Source organism: Henckelia pumila, chromosome 3, assembly GCF_033568475.1.
Source record: "Henckelia pumila isolate YLH828 chromosome 3, ASM3356847v2, whole genome shotgun sequence".
NCBI classification, from domain to species: domain Eukaryota; kingdom Viridiplantae; phylum Streptophyta; class Magnoliopsida; order Lamiales; family Gesneriaceae; genus Henckelia; species Henckelia pumila.
The window spans coordinates 45,576,429-45,592,251 of NC_133122.1; the positions used below are offsets into that span (position 1 = coordinate 45,576,429).

At 36.5% G+C, this 15,823-nt stretch overlaps 1 protein-coding gene across 2 annotated transcripts; it reads left to right on the forward strand.

Moving 5' to 3' along the window:
• The first annotated feature begins 4,063 nt into the window (after window positions 1-4,063).
• LOC140891520 (uncharacterized) lies at window positions 4,064-9,060 on the forward strand. 2 transcript variants are annotated; one of them, XM_073300045.1, is made up of 7 exons: window positions 4,064-4,678; window positions 5,673-5,725; window positions 5,827-5,866; window positions 6,140-6,217; window positions 6,765-6,875; window positions 8,186-8,265; window positions 8,591-9,060. In XM_073300045.1, exons 1-7 carry the CDS (start codon window positions 4,124-4,126, stop codon window positions 8,700-8,702), a joined length of 1,029 nt encoding a protein of 342 aa, XP_073156146.1. In that variant the 5' UTR covers window positions 4,064-4,123; the 3' UTR covers window positions 8,703-9,060. The 2 variants fall into 2 exon arrangements, with proteins under 2 accessions (XP_073156146.1, XP_073156147.1); XM_073300046.1 differs by having other exon boundaries at window positions 6,768-6,875.
• Window positions 9,061-15,823: the final 6,763 nt, after the last annotated feature.

A 15,823-nucleotide genomic window follows, 5' to 3' on the forward strand; every position in this document is an offset into this window, starting at 1 on the left:
TATGATACTTAACTAAAATAAGAAATTATGTGCATCAATATTTTAATAATCAGATAGATAATCAAACTGGTTATTTTTTTAAAAATATTCAACTGATCCAAAAAATACAATCAGATGATCGAAACTAAATACTGTTATATAGTTTAAAATGATAGTATAATATATTATTTTTTTGTAAGTTTATAATATATTAATTGTTATATTTTAAAATTTTAAATTTTAAAAATTTTACTCGTTTTTTATTAGTACAAATGTGACACATACAACTCAGATCGACATCGCATTAATGCCGCACCGATATCAGATTGGGAAAATGATTTAAAATTAATGATTTAAAAAACGAAAAAAAAACGATAAACTAAAGCTAAAATTCGATGATATGTATGACCAAAATGAGAAATATATGTGTTCTTAAGAAGGTATTTAAATTGGGGAAGTATGTGAATATTTGATCAAATATAAGGAGTTCGATTTTTTCTATCAACATCTTGTTGGATTAGATTGTCACACATGGCATGTCTAGTACGATTTACATGGAACCTAATTTGTAGGCTATTGAATTAATCTGGATGTTTATACATTATGCAGCGAAAAGTAACTACTATGGATTGACATGTCATTGAAAAAAAATACAAATATAGGTGTTAATTACGAGCCACAAAATGTAACCGTGCTTTCAAATCTCATCCTAAAAGAAAAAAAACGTACGAAAGATTCTGAACAATTCGATGTCAATGTATGTCTCATCTCAACGCATGTATTGTATGGACATACTTGGACTACATATAGCTATCATATTTGCTAATTTTCAGATGACGTGACGGAAAGCCACCCATGTATTAAATTAATCAATCAAAGTATTTGTTAATTAATCTATTTTTAAAAAAATTAGATTTCGAAAAACAAATTAAACCAAGATTCTAACTTTTCGATGTTGTACAAATTCTTCTACTACAAGAGAGCACAGTTAATCATTCGTAACTGAAAATGTAGACAAAATGACGAAATTCGATTTTGAGTTTCATTTTGATGAAATTCAACTTTGGGCGAGAAGTGTATAATATCGTTGTTTTATGGGGAAATTAATAGAAAGTACATATAATTAATTAAGTGCTAGCCCAATCAAGATCAATTTATCAATGAAAATTAATCAGCATTGATTAATGGGCCCCGAAATTTGTGATCAGAAAGAGATGGGACAAACCATATTGCATGTGGCATAGAGTGACACATTTTACTTTCGGCGATATTCAGACAAAATTGAGTGGACTCACATCAAATGTGTCTTTGCTAAAAAATTGCAAATATGTATGAAAAACACGTGAGAAAAAATGAGTTTGCTTTTTCAAAAGACAACAAAAATTAATTATATTATAAATATATAAATATCTTGCAAAATAATAAACGATGTTAATTTTTAGTTAGTTCGAATATTAAAACCACGTGGGTTTTGCTCTTCTTGACCTTTGCTTATAATGATCATGTTATAAATTGGAGTTTTTTTTTGCTCGCGTAGTCAATTTATATTAAGGGGGGAAAACATTCACATGCGGTTTAATTCCAAACGAAACACTTTGCTCGATCCATTTCATATAAAGTTTTAACATTTATTTTCTAAAATTAGATACATTAATTATGGTCGAATCAAAAAACCAACACTAAACCTGCCAAATATATAAGGTTCGTTTGGACAAACGCTTTAAAAATGTTTCAGAAAAATATTTTTTAAAAATGGTTTTTCAAATAATTTTTTTAAAAACATGAGTTTTTTTAAATGTTTTTGGAATTGAAAACTATGATGAAAAAAAACATAATTTTTTTTATTGTAAAATTATTTTTATAGAATAGTTGTCCAAGCACAAATTTATTATTTTAATAAATTTTAAAATATTTTATAAAAATTTATTAAAAAATGTTTTTATAAAAACTTGTCGAATTATTTGACAGCAACAGGTCTTCAGAGGTTTTGGATTGGAGCCTGCATGCCTGACTGAACTGCATGTTTATGTTTTGGCATCTTCACAGTCTGCTCCATTGGCATATGACAAAGTTTAAACTTTAGCCCCAGGCCCAGCCTTAAAATTTAAAAACCCAATTTATGTTTTGAGGGACTAAATTTCACTTGAAAATATAAGAAACCAATTGATCAATAATCAAGATATCTATCTCAGTTGTTATGTAATTTTTTTTAATATTTTTATTTATGTAAATTTCAGTATCTTTTATGTGCTATTATTATATTGATAATTGATAATATTGTTGATAATCATAAACTAAAATTTAATGGATTTTGTGAAATTCTTGTACCCATTTTCCCCCTTGTACAGTTGTACCCATATTTGTTATTGGAAATCAATTTATATTAGTCACTGAGCACACGCATTACGTGTAATACGTGTATGAATCATAATATATAAATATAATGTATTGTATATTTAATATGTTTTTAAAATTATAAAGTACTTGGTTTATCATTATTTTTTGTGTCGTTTTTTTTTTCCAAATTTATTAAAAATTTAGATGTTATAAAAATTCAGTTTCAAAAGAAATTGATGAGAAACAAAATGATAAAAAAAGTGATAAGAGAAAAAGATGGGAGAAGTGGGTAAGAGATAGAGTTGGAAAGAGAGTGCGGGAGTATAAAAGGAACAAATTGGAGAAAAATCACCTTGACACCAAAAAATAATTTGTATATGTCTATCACACTTAATAAAATAATAAAGATAGTAAAGATATTTTGCTTCCTTTTCCATCTCCATGAAGGAGACGATTGTTTGGAAGTTTATGTGGCAAGTAGGGGTGTTTATCGGCCGACTCGGTTCGATTTTTTATTTTTGATTTTAAAAATATATAATCCGATATTCGAACCTTTTTTCTTCAGTTCGGTTCAGTTTTCTACTAGAATTGTTCAATTATTTTAGTCGGTTATTTCGGTTTCGATACTATTATTTTAATTAATAATATAAATATATTTTAAAATATAATATGTAATTTCTTTTTACCTGTTTTTTTCAACCTTTAAATTCAAAGTTTAAACGACTTAAATTATTAATTTAATTAACAACAATCAACTAAAAAATACTAAAAATAATTATTTATTCACAATATATCATATGGTAAAATATATAATATAAAAATATGTAAATACAATTATTAATTTAATAAAATTTTGATTTTTTCAGCCGGTTCGTTTTGACATATATAATCTGAAATGAACCAAATAAATTTTGATTTTAACATTTTTATCTGAATTTTAAATTACGGTTTTCGGTTCGATTCGATGTTTGGTTTTTTCGGTTTGGATTTACAGTTTTTTCGTTTTTATCCGAAGTTTGAACACTCTAATGACGAGTCGGTGGTGGGAATTTTGGGAGCTCCTTCTTAGTCTTGTATGGCAAGCATATGATTCTAAAATTGATTTAATTCTTTATTGGAAAATTTTGTGCTTTTTGATCTGAGATTTGATTCCAAATGGGAAAACTTGGAGGTGGCTCGAGGCTTCTTCCTATGAACAAAACCACAAAGTGATGGTAAAATCATCGTTTGACTATTATGGTAAGTATGATAAATCAGAAGTGTGAATGGGTGATACAAAAAATTGATCTATCGCATAAAAAGCATATACATTTTTATTTTATAATAATAATAATAATAATAATAATAATTATTATTATTTATACTTACATTCCTTCTTTTAATCACACAAAATTACTTTAGTTTATAATTATCTTATCATTCAAACAAACGAAATCATTAAAAATTGAATCAAACGTAAGATAAGATAAAATGATAAATACATGACTATATATTAATCTATCGTTAGGTAGTGTTTGGGAGTTTCTAGTAATCAATTTAAAATTTTTTCTCAACAAAATTTCACAAATTTTCAAATATTTATAAAAAAAAATTAAAAAATGCTTTCTAAAATCTCTCAAACATTACTTAATTGAGTCAACTAATTTCGTAAAATAAAATAAAAGGCATAATAATTATACCAATACGTTCAGCGCCAATTCACGGTGGGCTAAATTTAAAATAAACCCCGCAGTGCACCCATTTGCTTTTAGTTCAAAAACCCAAACCCACTCTAAAACCAATACACGATCTCGCGCCACCGCAACCGATGGCGCTCTCCGCCGCTCCTCCGCCACCCGACCCGCCTCCCACCGCCACAACCAGTGCGGCAGCCACTGCCACAACCAGTGCGGCAGCCACCACTACCACCACCCCCACCACTACAGCTCGCCCCCTTTTTCAAAATCCACCAAGGCCCTCGAACCCTCTCCCCTTTTACACGCCTTCAACCAGGCTCCCCTCTAATCCCAACCCCAATTACGCACAATTAGCCCCCCGACCCCCCCACCCCCACCCGCAGGACCCTTCACAACTTCTGTATCCTGTCGCTTCCTCTGGACGTGGCTTCCTCCATAGACCTGTAACAATGCCTGCATCTCGACCAGTTTCGAGGCCGCCATTGATTTTCCCTTATGGGGATCCGGGTCAAGGAAATATGGGTTTCGTTAGACCAACATACTTGCCCCACACACACCTAGGATCTGCTCCTGGTTCTGTTTCTGTCGCCGCTGCCGCTGCCGCTGCACCGGCCGGTGGGACAGGTGGAGGGGTAATTCCTGGCGTCGTCAAAGGAATCCCTGTCTCAATTTCTCACCTACCAAAGGTTCTTCATGTTTCATTTCTTAAAATATTACATGTAAAAATTGAATTTTTTCCGTTGTGATGGATGACAGTCTGCTTGTTTCTTTTTGGGTCAGACTTTTTCATTTTAGTTTTGAGGGGCTGGTCTCCTATGGGTGGATGCATTATCTGGGATATCTTTGAAGATGAAAACTGCTAATATTTTATTTGGTTTTGGGTCAGAAAAGTGAGTTGAAACGAAAAAGAAATCAAACGAATATTATACGCAGATTGTAGGGTGTGTTGATAGAACTCGGAAGAACAATGTAGTGATCACTAATTGACTGCTGTTATTTTGGAACTATAAGTAACACCCTCCATTTCTTTCATATCCTCTCTGAATGACTTATTTGCATCTCAATGTGAAACTCGTTTGATAACCTGGTGCCTGGCCATCATTTAGCTTCACGAACCTTTCAACATCACCTTAGTACCACTATTCTCCACTATTTTTAAACCTCGATAGAGAGATTGTTAAGCATCACAATATTTTAAAATTCCAAACTTTCCCGAGGAGTTAAAACTTGAAACATCTGAAAGGAATAGAGTATGAAGTTGAGATTTTATGCAGAATATCTTTTTCATTTGATCTTGTGTGCCTATGGTGTGTGTTGCTGTTTAATTATCATTAGTAAGAGGAAAAGCCAAGTTTCAGTTCATGGTATGAACAAAATTTTGGAGTAGTGCTTATAATAGATGTTGACAAAAAATGCAAAGGTTAGTGATTCGTTTGTGCACAAGGCACGGTGGTTGAAAATCTGCTTTTTCAGAATATAAAGAGGTATGACTATGAGTTAGCTAAAAGTTGCAGCATTTTTGCATTTCCTTCCAAGATTTTCGTTTCACCTTCTGGAGTTCCGAAAGAGAACGTTCAAAAAAGGTTTTAACTTGAAAGCTCAATCGGGTACAAGCATGCAATTTTCAATGGTAAAACTATCTTAATTATTTTTAATTAATTATTTTCTGTGACGAATTAGGTAGGTCTTCCTCCAGTTTCGGCATCGGATAGGTACAGCCACACAGACCCAAGGTGAATGCTTATTTCATCTTGCTTTCAAATGTTTTTAGTTTTGGCCAATATCCCTCTCCTTTTTACTTTCTCAAGTTTTGTTTTGTCTATTTTCTGGACAGAAATAAGGATGATTCTTTAGCAGTTATCCGAGACCGAAAGGTAAAATTGTCATCACATTGAATATGCAATTCTGGAGGTGTGGTTTTCAGTATACAATTGTAAATATGTATAAAAAAATTTCAAATGTCATCTAGTTACTTGTTTCCGAGACACATAAATTTTATTTTTGTTAGTCATAGACAATAACCAAATGTCAAAAGAAGTATTTAAAAAGTTCAGGCGAATTTGTAGTCACAAACAATAACTGACAATTTGTTTCACTACTCGTGGCCTAATATTTTCTTATTTTTGTTGGTGAACCTTGTGTTGCAGGTCCGAATACCTGATAATGCTTCTCTTTATTCCCTCTGTCGATCTTGGTTGAGGAATGGTTTTCCTGAAGAAACTCAGGCATGCTCCATGAAACACTCTCCGATTCATTTCTCATGCTTATAGTTTTTTTATTCTTTCTTCTTTACTCCGTGGTTTACATCAATAACTGGCAGCCAAAAAAAAAAAACAACGAAGTATCACATCCACCAGATTGAATAAGTTGTTGCCGTTATTGTGGGCCAAAATTCATCATGGAGTTTAATTTGAGTCAGTTAAGTACTGCCAGGAAATGAAAAGTTATCCCCTGCGACATCGTCATAATTTTTGTTTCTCAATATACTATAATTTTAAGAAAAATATTGTTAAGTAGATGTTGTCTTTAATTCCTCTTGAGACTGAAAATTTCTCAAACCCACTATGATATGAATTTTTAACCCACATATTTTTCCATGTATATCTGATGAAATTATTATGGTTTCTTCTTTGCTTTCTGATGATTCAATCACATTTATTTGATTTTTTTCTGAGTCACCAGGTGCATGCATTTTGAACATCTTTTATAAGTATGTAAAGATGTCTTTAGTCACTGTATTATATTCTTTAATCTGATTTTCCACTTCGATAGCAGCCTCAGTATGTGGATGCTGTAAAGTCTCTTCCCAGACCTTTGCCTGCAGCTGCACTAGTTTTCGATTCTCCAGAGAAAAAGGAAGGAAACAATGAAGAGGGGGATGAGGTTGGTACTTGAATTTGATGTTTTTGTACCTTGGATATCAATTTCTCATTTTTATGTTTTTTTGATCCCCTTTTTTTGTTATCTTGCTCCGAATAGCTTCATATTCATTCAGTTAAAATTGTTTAAATTTTTTTTTTATGTTGGTAATGTGTGGCAGCATTTGGATAAAAATATTTGAAGACTAAGATTTCAAATCATCTTTTGAATCCACTCAACTTGTTTGGATAATTTTCAAGTTCATGGATTTGAAATCTTTCAAGTTCTAATCTTGTTTTTTGTTCGTGACCATGTATTCAAATAGTTAAGTGATGGTTTGTTGCTTGCACCTTAGTTATCAATTTCTCAATTGTACGTTCTGTAGATTTTTTTTTCCTGTTATTTTGGTGAAATAGTTTCATCTTCATCAATTAAAATTGTTTCGGAAAAATTTTGTGTGTTGGTTATTTGTGGCAGCATTTGGATAGAAGGATTTTAATACTAGGATTTGATATCTTTCAAGGTCTAATTTTACTTGTTTTTCTTTCATGACAATGGATTCAAATTGTTAATTGATGGTGCATTGAAATCCACTTCAAAGCCTTTGCTTACATCGAACTTTGAATTTAAACACAACCTAAGGAAATTGATCTATTTAGTTACATTCATGGAAACTTCTTAAACGAGTGCAACTTAAGAGTCTCAAGCTCATGCTCAGGAGCTCCTTCTGGCACACAAGTTTTTATATTGACATGATTGTAAGTTTATATCACAAGTTTAACTCGTGAATTCAAACTCGTGAATAGTTTCACAAGTTTTATTGATAAAATAAGTCAAAAGATTTTATATAGTGACAATGATTTTATACAACTACATATATGCAAAAAATAAATTATAGTTTAAATTTGATATTAAAATATTCAAAATCTGATTTTAAGCTCCCGAGGTAGCTGAAGTTCTTTAGAAAGTCCTATGGTTGTCCTTGTGATCTTTGTTGCACCTCTAATCCTTATGCACCAAGCCACTAACTCTCTCCTAGTTCAGGCTTGTGACTGCAAATGAACTGCAAGTGACAATCATATGCCTACTCACATTCCATGTTGAATGGGATACCACATTTGTTGTCACTCACAACATTTCAAGCTGTGAGTGTTAAAACTTTACGCCATGTTATATGGTTGAACTAATCGGAGGAAATATGCTCTTGAAATTTGAAACACTCTTGTCCTGGATTCTCATAATTTCTTTGCATCCACTTAATACACCTAAAGATGTATTTGCTTTTGTATCTGACTACAATATGTTGTCCCCTAAATTCTGTCCATCAATTTCAGGATGAGGAATCTGTTGAGCATTTTTCTACGGCTGAGCTGTTGCAGAGACACGTCAAACGTGCTAAGAGAGTTCGTTCACGGTAAACTGGCCTTTTGTTGTCTTTTATAAATTAACGTTCACATGCGCGAATGGGCTTTCGAAATGGAGAAATATCTTTGTTGCTTTGAAACAATATTGCTGAGGCGTTACTAGCTCTGGCATGTTCTTATTAACTTATGCCACCAGCAGTTCTGCTTTAGTTGTTTTAGGAAAAAAGGTTCTTGATATTGTCCATAGGCAGAGTCATTTTCGCCAAATACATTTTTTTATTAATTGATTGTCTTATGAAAACATTCAACTTCACTATGCTTTTGGTTGCTTACACATTCTGATACAAGATGACCCTATTGACATCCGCTATGCAGATTAAAAGAAGAAAGACTTCGACGAATTTCCAGATATAAAACCAGACTTGGTCTTCTTTTACCCCCAATGGGTGAACAACCCTTCAAAAATGATTCCGGTCCAGCAAATTGAGAGACCTCAGTCCTTAGGATCCGTCTTACATATTTGCATAAAATTCTCACGATGTGTTCCCATTCATCTCACATATTACCTTGAAGATCTGGGAAAGGTGAAAGCCTGGTGGTTAGCTGAACGACACTGGTGCTTTGGATGCTGGCAGAGCTAATTTAAGGTTTTTTCCCCCTCTTCTTCTTCTTTTGGTCTGTTTTTTCTTATTTGTATTGTCATGATTAGAATGGAAATGATGTACCAAAAGAATGCACTTTAGATGGTTGGACTGCCGAACATGGGCAACTGTTGTAATATTTTCTCTTCATATCGATCAATGTGGAAACATTTGAAAAGGTTTATACACCATTAGACATTATGAAATAATTACCAACGAAATTCATATGATGTGAATTTATTGATTCTTTCTCCATTCCCAATCAATTTGTCCTTTTAACATCGATTGAAGGTATGTTGGAGTGTTAGAATCATGTTAACCGGTGATTCTATGCTTCTTTTTGGTAGTAACACCCCCACTACTCTCATCAGCCTTGAGCCCATAAGTGGCATACTTTTAACTTTTGCCCCATTTTGATTACTTATGGCCCTCCTCTCTTATAAATATTGTCAAGTCTCATCAAATGTAAATGTCGGTCAAATTATGTTTGTTAAATTATGAATCACTTAAAATTAATTTGCTTACTGATTAACAATTAATTTTATAACTTGTAAATAAGAGATACGAAGGAGAAAGATAAAGATAAAGATAAAGTAAATATATATTGTTGGGATCGGTTCAGAGGGTAGAGGGGGGGTGAATACACTCTGAAACTTTTTCTTCTACTTCTTTAGAAAGATCAAGTGAGGTTTAGTTCACTTAATCAGTTTTCTCAACTTCTAAAATGTTTTGAACAACTTAAATAGTGCGGAAATAGTTCAAAGGTTTTAGTGATGCAAAGTTTATAATGCAATGTATGAGCAGGATGTGAGATAAGTTGCAGTAAATGCTAAAGCACGATTTTATGGAAGTTCGAAGGCTTAATCCTTCTACGTCTCCCCTTCTTCCACTTAGGAAGGAATTCACTAGAAGACTTTGGTTATTACAACGTCTTGTAATACACCCACTTCAGACTTAGGACTTATCCAATGCCTAATCCGAAACTCCTAGATTTACACAGATAAGATTCTCAGTTCTTATCAGACTGGTGGAAGCTTTCAGAGCAGCTTCAAGTCTCTTCAACACTGAGTATAGTTGAGTTGAGCTTCTCAGACTGCAGAGCGGTCGAGAGGCTTGAAAACCCTAGGATGATCCTTGACGATCAGATATGTGAACTGTAGGCGAGGGTTTATTTGAGCAGCAGATGAATGATCTTGTAAGTGTGCTCAAGTATATCAGATGAGGACTTCTGATATTAGTCAAGTGATTGAAATTTTTCTGAGTTGCTTGTCTCTCTTCGTTGTCTTGTCTCACTTCTTATTGTTGTTTGAGCAATCTTCCCTTTATATAGGTCAATCATCAACGTCTTTATTTTGAACGTTCTGATGCTGCATTGAATGCACATTTAATGCTCATAAATGCATTGATGATTCTGCATGAGGATCGTACACTGCAGACAACTTCCAGGATCCAAAACTGGAATAAACGGTCGAATGCTTTATCTGCAGTCATTCTGTGTTTTTGCCATTTTGGTACAACCTGTTGTCTTGATTTGCAGGAGTCAACAAATCTTCTGAAACGCCGGTTCTGCTTTTAATAAAAGATCCTGCAAAGAACATCTTGTCACAGGTACTTGTCTCGAGATATCTAGATAGGCAGTTGGCATTCTACCGGTAGAGATATTTGTCCTCTGCTGGTTTGAATAACCAGTCGATAAGCTTGTGACTTCAACCGGTCGAGAGATAAAGACGGTTGACAAGCTTCCGGTAGATAGATTTATCCTCTGCTGGTTTTGATAGCCAGTTGATAGGCTTGTGACTTCAGCCGGTCGAGAGCAAAGGCGGTTGACAAGCTTTCGGTAGAAGTTGTAGTAGGTTCCGAAATACAATGGTTGGCAGCACATTCCTATACAATGAGTTGTTGTTTGTTATCACCAAAATATCGGATTCAACAATTTCCCCCTTTTTGGTGATGACAAAACTTAAGTGCTCCAAGAACAATATGAAAGCATAAAAATGAACTTCATTGAGAGAATGAATTTCATTAAGTACAATAAGCATTTTTATTACACCTACAGAAAAAAATGCGGCTGCGATAAGTAAAGAAGAGATAAGTTGTTCATCTTTTGAACCAACTGGCTCCTCCTGACCTATCGCCTTCTCTTCTTCTTCTGTCGGCTTCTTCTTTTCTTCTGGACTCTTCTTCACGTCTTCTTGCCTCTGCTGCTCTACGTTGCTCTTCTTCCCCCTTTTTGGCATCACCTTGGTTGAGCCGAAGGATGACCTCAGTGAGTTGAGTGCCAAGGCAGGCTTGCATAGTGTCTATTTTTGCATCGATTTGAGCAAGTAGAGTGGCTTGCATAGTGTCCATCCGATCATTCAACTGCTTATGAAGGCGATTTTCGGATCGGATAACTTGTTCGGAGACGGTAGAGAGCGTGTTGATTTGAGTGCGATGATGATTAGTGATCTCTGTGGACAGACGAGCAAGGTCTCGAGACACGGTCTCGAAATGCCGAATCATCGTCTGGCGTGAATTATCGACCGATATAAGGATGAGTTTGTTATGTCTTGAGAGAAGGACCTAACCGTTTGCATGAGCTCATGAAGCCGATTTATCAAGGTATGATCTAGAGCTGCGGCCATGGCTTCAATTAAAGAATCATCAGTCTGAATCATTTGCCCTTCTGAGTCATTTCTTGGTGAAACCGGGCTAGACTCACGATGATGTGGTGCGGGTGAACTTGCTGGAGAGCTACCCGATGGACCTTCCAATAATGGTACAGTTGGAGATGTAATAGTTTCGACTGCAGCCAATATGGTTGGTGGAGTACCAGGATCAGCACTTGGTTCATCCATAATGAGATCTTCCATAAACTTTTCAGTAGATGGAGACGGTTGAAGTGCTGGATCAGCATCAGTCACTTGCTGTTCTGGAGATGCAGGTGATACAATAGTGCTTGATATCTCCGTTGGGGGCACTGTTGCTTCACTACTGCAAGGAGCCTCTGTCACAGAGGTGACAGGTATCTCTTGTGCAACCACTTCTAAAACATCTTGTGAATGACCGGGAGAAGTGAGAGCGGTCGTCACGGGAGAGGAGCGAGCAATCACAACTGCTTCCGGTTGAGTAACTGCTTGGACTGCGGTTGAGGAGGGGTCGACCGATGAAGATGCTGCTACACTCGATCTTAGAGCATATGATTGAAAGAGGTCAGCAGTGATGAGATCGGTCAGAATCCCATCTGAAGAAGGAAGAGCATAGACATCTTCTTCACCCTGATCTTGAGTGAGAAAGGTTTTCATCATTACTTGTGCTTCCAGCACATAAGCTTGCAAACAGGCTGCTGAAGCTGGTGTTTTGACATTGTTGAGAGCTTGGAAGTGCTGAAGTAGTTGAGTGATTTGACGTAGACTATCCTGTAGTCCAGTCAAAATCACAAAGTCATCGGCAGCGGTAGGACTCTTGGATTTGAAATTCTTGACACGCTCATTAATTAGCAGTGATAGCAGGCTTCCTCGAAGCTTCAAGTCTATGAGATGTCGTCTTCCCAGAGCCTCCACGATGTCTTCAGTATCAGCAAATAGAAGCATCTTCTGCTCAATGACGTTTAGAGATTTCCATTTAGGAAATATTTGAGCGAGTGTCAAGTGAGTGCGGGAGTGATGCCATCTGTCAAAACGTTGTAGATGACGCTTGACAGTACGGAGCACGTGAGAGATGATCATATTGAGTTCTATCGTAGCTGCTGGTTGAGCCTTGGGTGTGTAGATCATCACACCTTTCCCTTTGTCTTTGGGATCAGCTAGAGTGACCTCAGGAGCTGATGAGGCACCTTCCCGGATTATCACACCTTTTGTAGGACGAGGAGCAGTAGAAGCAACAACGGTAGTAGTCTCGACCGTTGGCAGGGTAGGAGCAAGTCCAGAAAGAGACTTTAGCTTCTTGTGCTGCCTCTTCTTCTCGCCTGCAGGCGTGGATGACACAGCTGCTTTGGAGACCGAAGGGGATGACTTGCTGAAAGCTTGAATCAGTGGAACATTCTCACGTGATTCATCTTCAGAGTCAGATTCGATGATTAGTTGACGCTTGGCAGACTTTTTGGTATGGACTGGTTTGGCCACGACCGAAACCGTTGAAAGCGGTTGAGGGATAGCAATAGCCTTTGCGGTTGAGGGCAAGGTGTCGACAGCAGTCTCTTTCTTGTTCAGGAATTTGAGAATCGTAGACTTGTTGAGCCATTTGGTGGGATGCAGAGGCTCAGTCTTGGAAAAGTCCACTCCAAGGACGCCCAAGATGTGGCAGATTTGCAAAGCAAATCCCTCGGATTGCCCTTTCCCCCTGATCATTTCACATAGAATATTGAACAGAATGTCTGACCAGTCTATGTTGATCTTGGAGGCAATACAAGCCATGTATTGAAATTTCTCCAGCGTCACCTTGTCGTAAGATCCAGCCTTGGCCAGAAGATTCTTGGCCACGATATTAGTCAGTAGCCTGAATGGAGCTTTGAGAGATGTCTTCTGGGCCGGCAGTTTGATCGGAGCATCAGTAGTTGAGAACTCCTTCAACCAATAAGAGCAGTTACCATCTGGAAGATCCGTGCATTTTGTCAAACCCCTGGAGGGCAGATCAAATGTGCTAGCGAAGAACTTCTGATTGAAGGAGTAGACCTCTGTCTTGATCAAGCATTTGATAGTCCCATGCTCGATTTGAGCGGTTGCGAAGAACTCCTTCAAAACAGGCAAATCGCAGATGGCGCTGCATTCCAGAAATTTCTTCAGTCCAGAGGCTTCAAGCATGGTGAAGACCTCAGTTATTCCTGCGTTGTTTGCCTTAACAACGGAATCAAAGTTGATGGCGAGGCAAGTCTTCTGGATCGACATGATATCTATAGATAAGAACTCGAGCAAAGAGTAAGCAAAAGCTTGAGAGTAATTCGATGGAGCGTTTAATACAATATGAAAGTTTTTAGCAAAGGTGAAAGATTGATATACGAGTGTAAAGAAGTATATATAGGAACCTATGGGCCATAGGGTGATGTCATGAAAAGTATTTTTGAAATTCAAAAAGTTTTGAAGAGCATAATCACGGCGCCCAATTAATGTCATTTGGTTCAAAGCACCAAGCTGCTAGTACGAAGTCTGTCAAAGACTAGTTAAAGGCGGATGATATGCCAATATTAATGGCAACGTAACAGCTAATCTATTAATGTCATATTGACAATCATTCCCCCTAAACACATGCATACTAACTTAAATCTACTAAGCCAAGAATATTTCGAAAATATGAAAACTTAGCGTCCGGTAGAGGCTTGGTGAATATGTCTGCTGCTTGCTGATCGGTAGAGATGTATTCCAGCCTAATTTCCTTCTTTAAGACATGATCTCGGATAAAGTGATGCCTGACATCAATGTGCTTTGTTCGAGAGTGCATCACTGGATTGTGAGTGATGGCTATGGCACTTGTATTGTCACAGTAGATTGGAGCTTCACTCGACCGAATCCCATAATCATTAAGCTGCTGTTGAATCCAGAGTATTTGAGCACAACAGCTGCCAGCAGCAAGGTATTCTGCTTCGGCGGTCGAGGTAGCAATTGATGTCTGCTTCTTACTTGACCACGAAATTAGTCTATCTCCAAGGAATTGACATGTGCCACTTGTACTTTTGCGATCAATTCTACAACCTGCATAATCTGCATCTGAATAGCCAATAAGATTAAGATTTGAATCTTTGGGATACCAAAGACCCACATTAGTAGTTCCTTTAATATATTTAAGTATTCGTTTGGTAGCAATGAAATGAGATTGCTTAGGTGCGGCTTGAAATCTAGCACATAAACAAACTGAATACATGATATCCGGTCGACTGGCAGTCAAATAGAGCAGTGAACCAATAAGGCCTCGATACATGGTTACCTCAACCGGAATTCCCCCTTCATCTTTATCAAGCTTAATTGATGTACTCATGGGGTAGATACAGTTGAGCATTGTTCCATTCCAAACTTCTTTACCAATTCCTTGGCATACTTGGACTGATTGATGAATATTCCAGTTTCAAGTTGCTTTACTTGAAGTCCAAGAAAGAAGTTTAGCTCGCCCATCATGCTCATTTCAAACTTCTCCTTCATCAGTTTAGAGAACTTTGAGCACAACTTGGGGTTAGTTGACCCAAATATAATGTCATCAACATAAATTTGTACTAGTAACACATGATCACCTTTTACAAATTTAAACAGGGTCTTATCGACCGTTCCAATTTGGAAATCATGTTCCAGTAAAAATTTTAGCAAAGTGTCATACCAAGCACGCGGTGCTTGTTTTAATCCATAGAGAGCTTTGTCAAGTTTATAGATATATTGAGGATGAGTAGGATTGACAAAACCTGGTGGTTGTTCAACGTACACCTCTTCTTGAAGTAGACCATTGAGGAATGCAGACTTCACATCCATTTGATAAACTTTAAAATTCTTGAAGGCTGCATAAGCAAGAAAGATGCGGATTGCTTCTAGTCTTGCAACTGGCGCGAAAGATTCCTCAAAGTCTATGCCTTCTTCTTGTCTGAATCCTTGAGCAACAAGTCGAGCTTTGTTACGCACAACAGTGCCATGTTCATCGAGCTTGTTACGAAACACCCATCTAGTTCCAATCACATTTTGATTTTTCGGTCGAGGAACTAGATGCCAAACATTGTTGCGGGTGAATTGATTCAACTCTTCTTGCATAGCTTCAATCCAGCTGGCATCTGATAGAGCTTCATCTATTTTCTTGGGCTCTACCTGAGATATGAAAGCGGCATGCAAGAATTCATTAATCATTTGACCACGTGTTTTTCGAGGAGCAGAAGGGTCACCTATGACCAACCCAGGTGGATGATCTTTGTTCCACCTAAAATAATTCCCTAAAGGGTTGTCATCAATTGGTTGATGAACGTCCTCGTTTACTGGATCATCATTGGCTGGAGGATTGTTATCAACCGGTGGATCCA

Bases quoted from the DNA above. Each gene is read 5' to 3' on its own strand.
- LOC140891520 (XM_073300045.1), top strand. From the start codon at position 4,124: ATGGCGCTCTCCGCCGCTCCTCCGCCACCCGACCCGCCTCCCACCGCC. The intron at 6,876-8,185 runs GTTGGTACTTGA...CATCAATTTCAG, and splicing joins ACAATGAAGAGGGGGATGAG to GATGAGGAATCTGTTGAGCA. The intron at 8,266-8,590 runs GTAAACTGGCCT...TCCGCTATGCAG, and splicing joins GCTAAGAGAGTTCGTTCACG to ATTAAAAGAAGAAAGACTTC.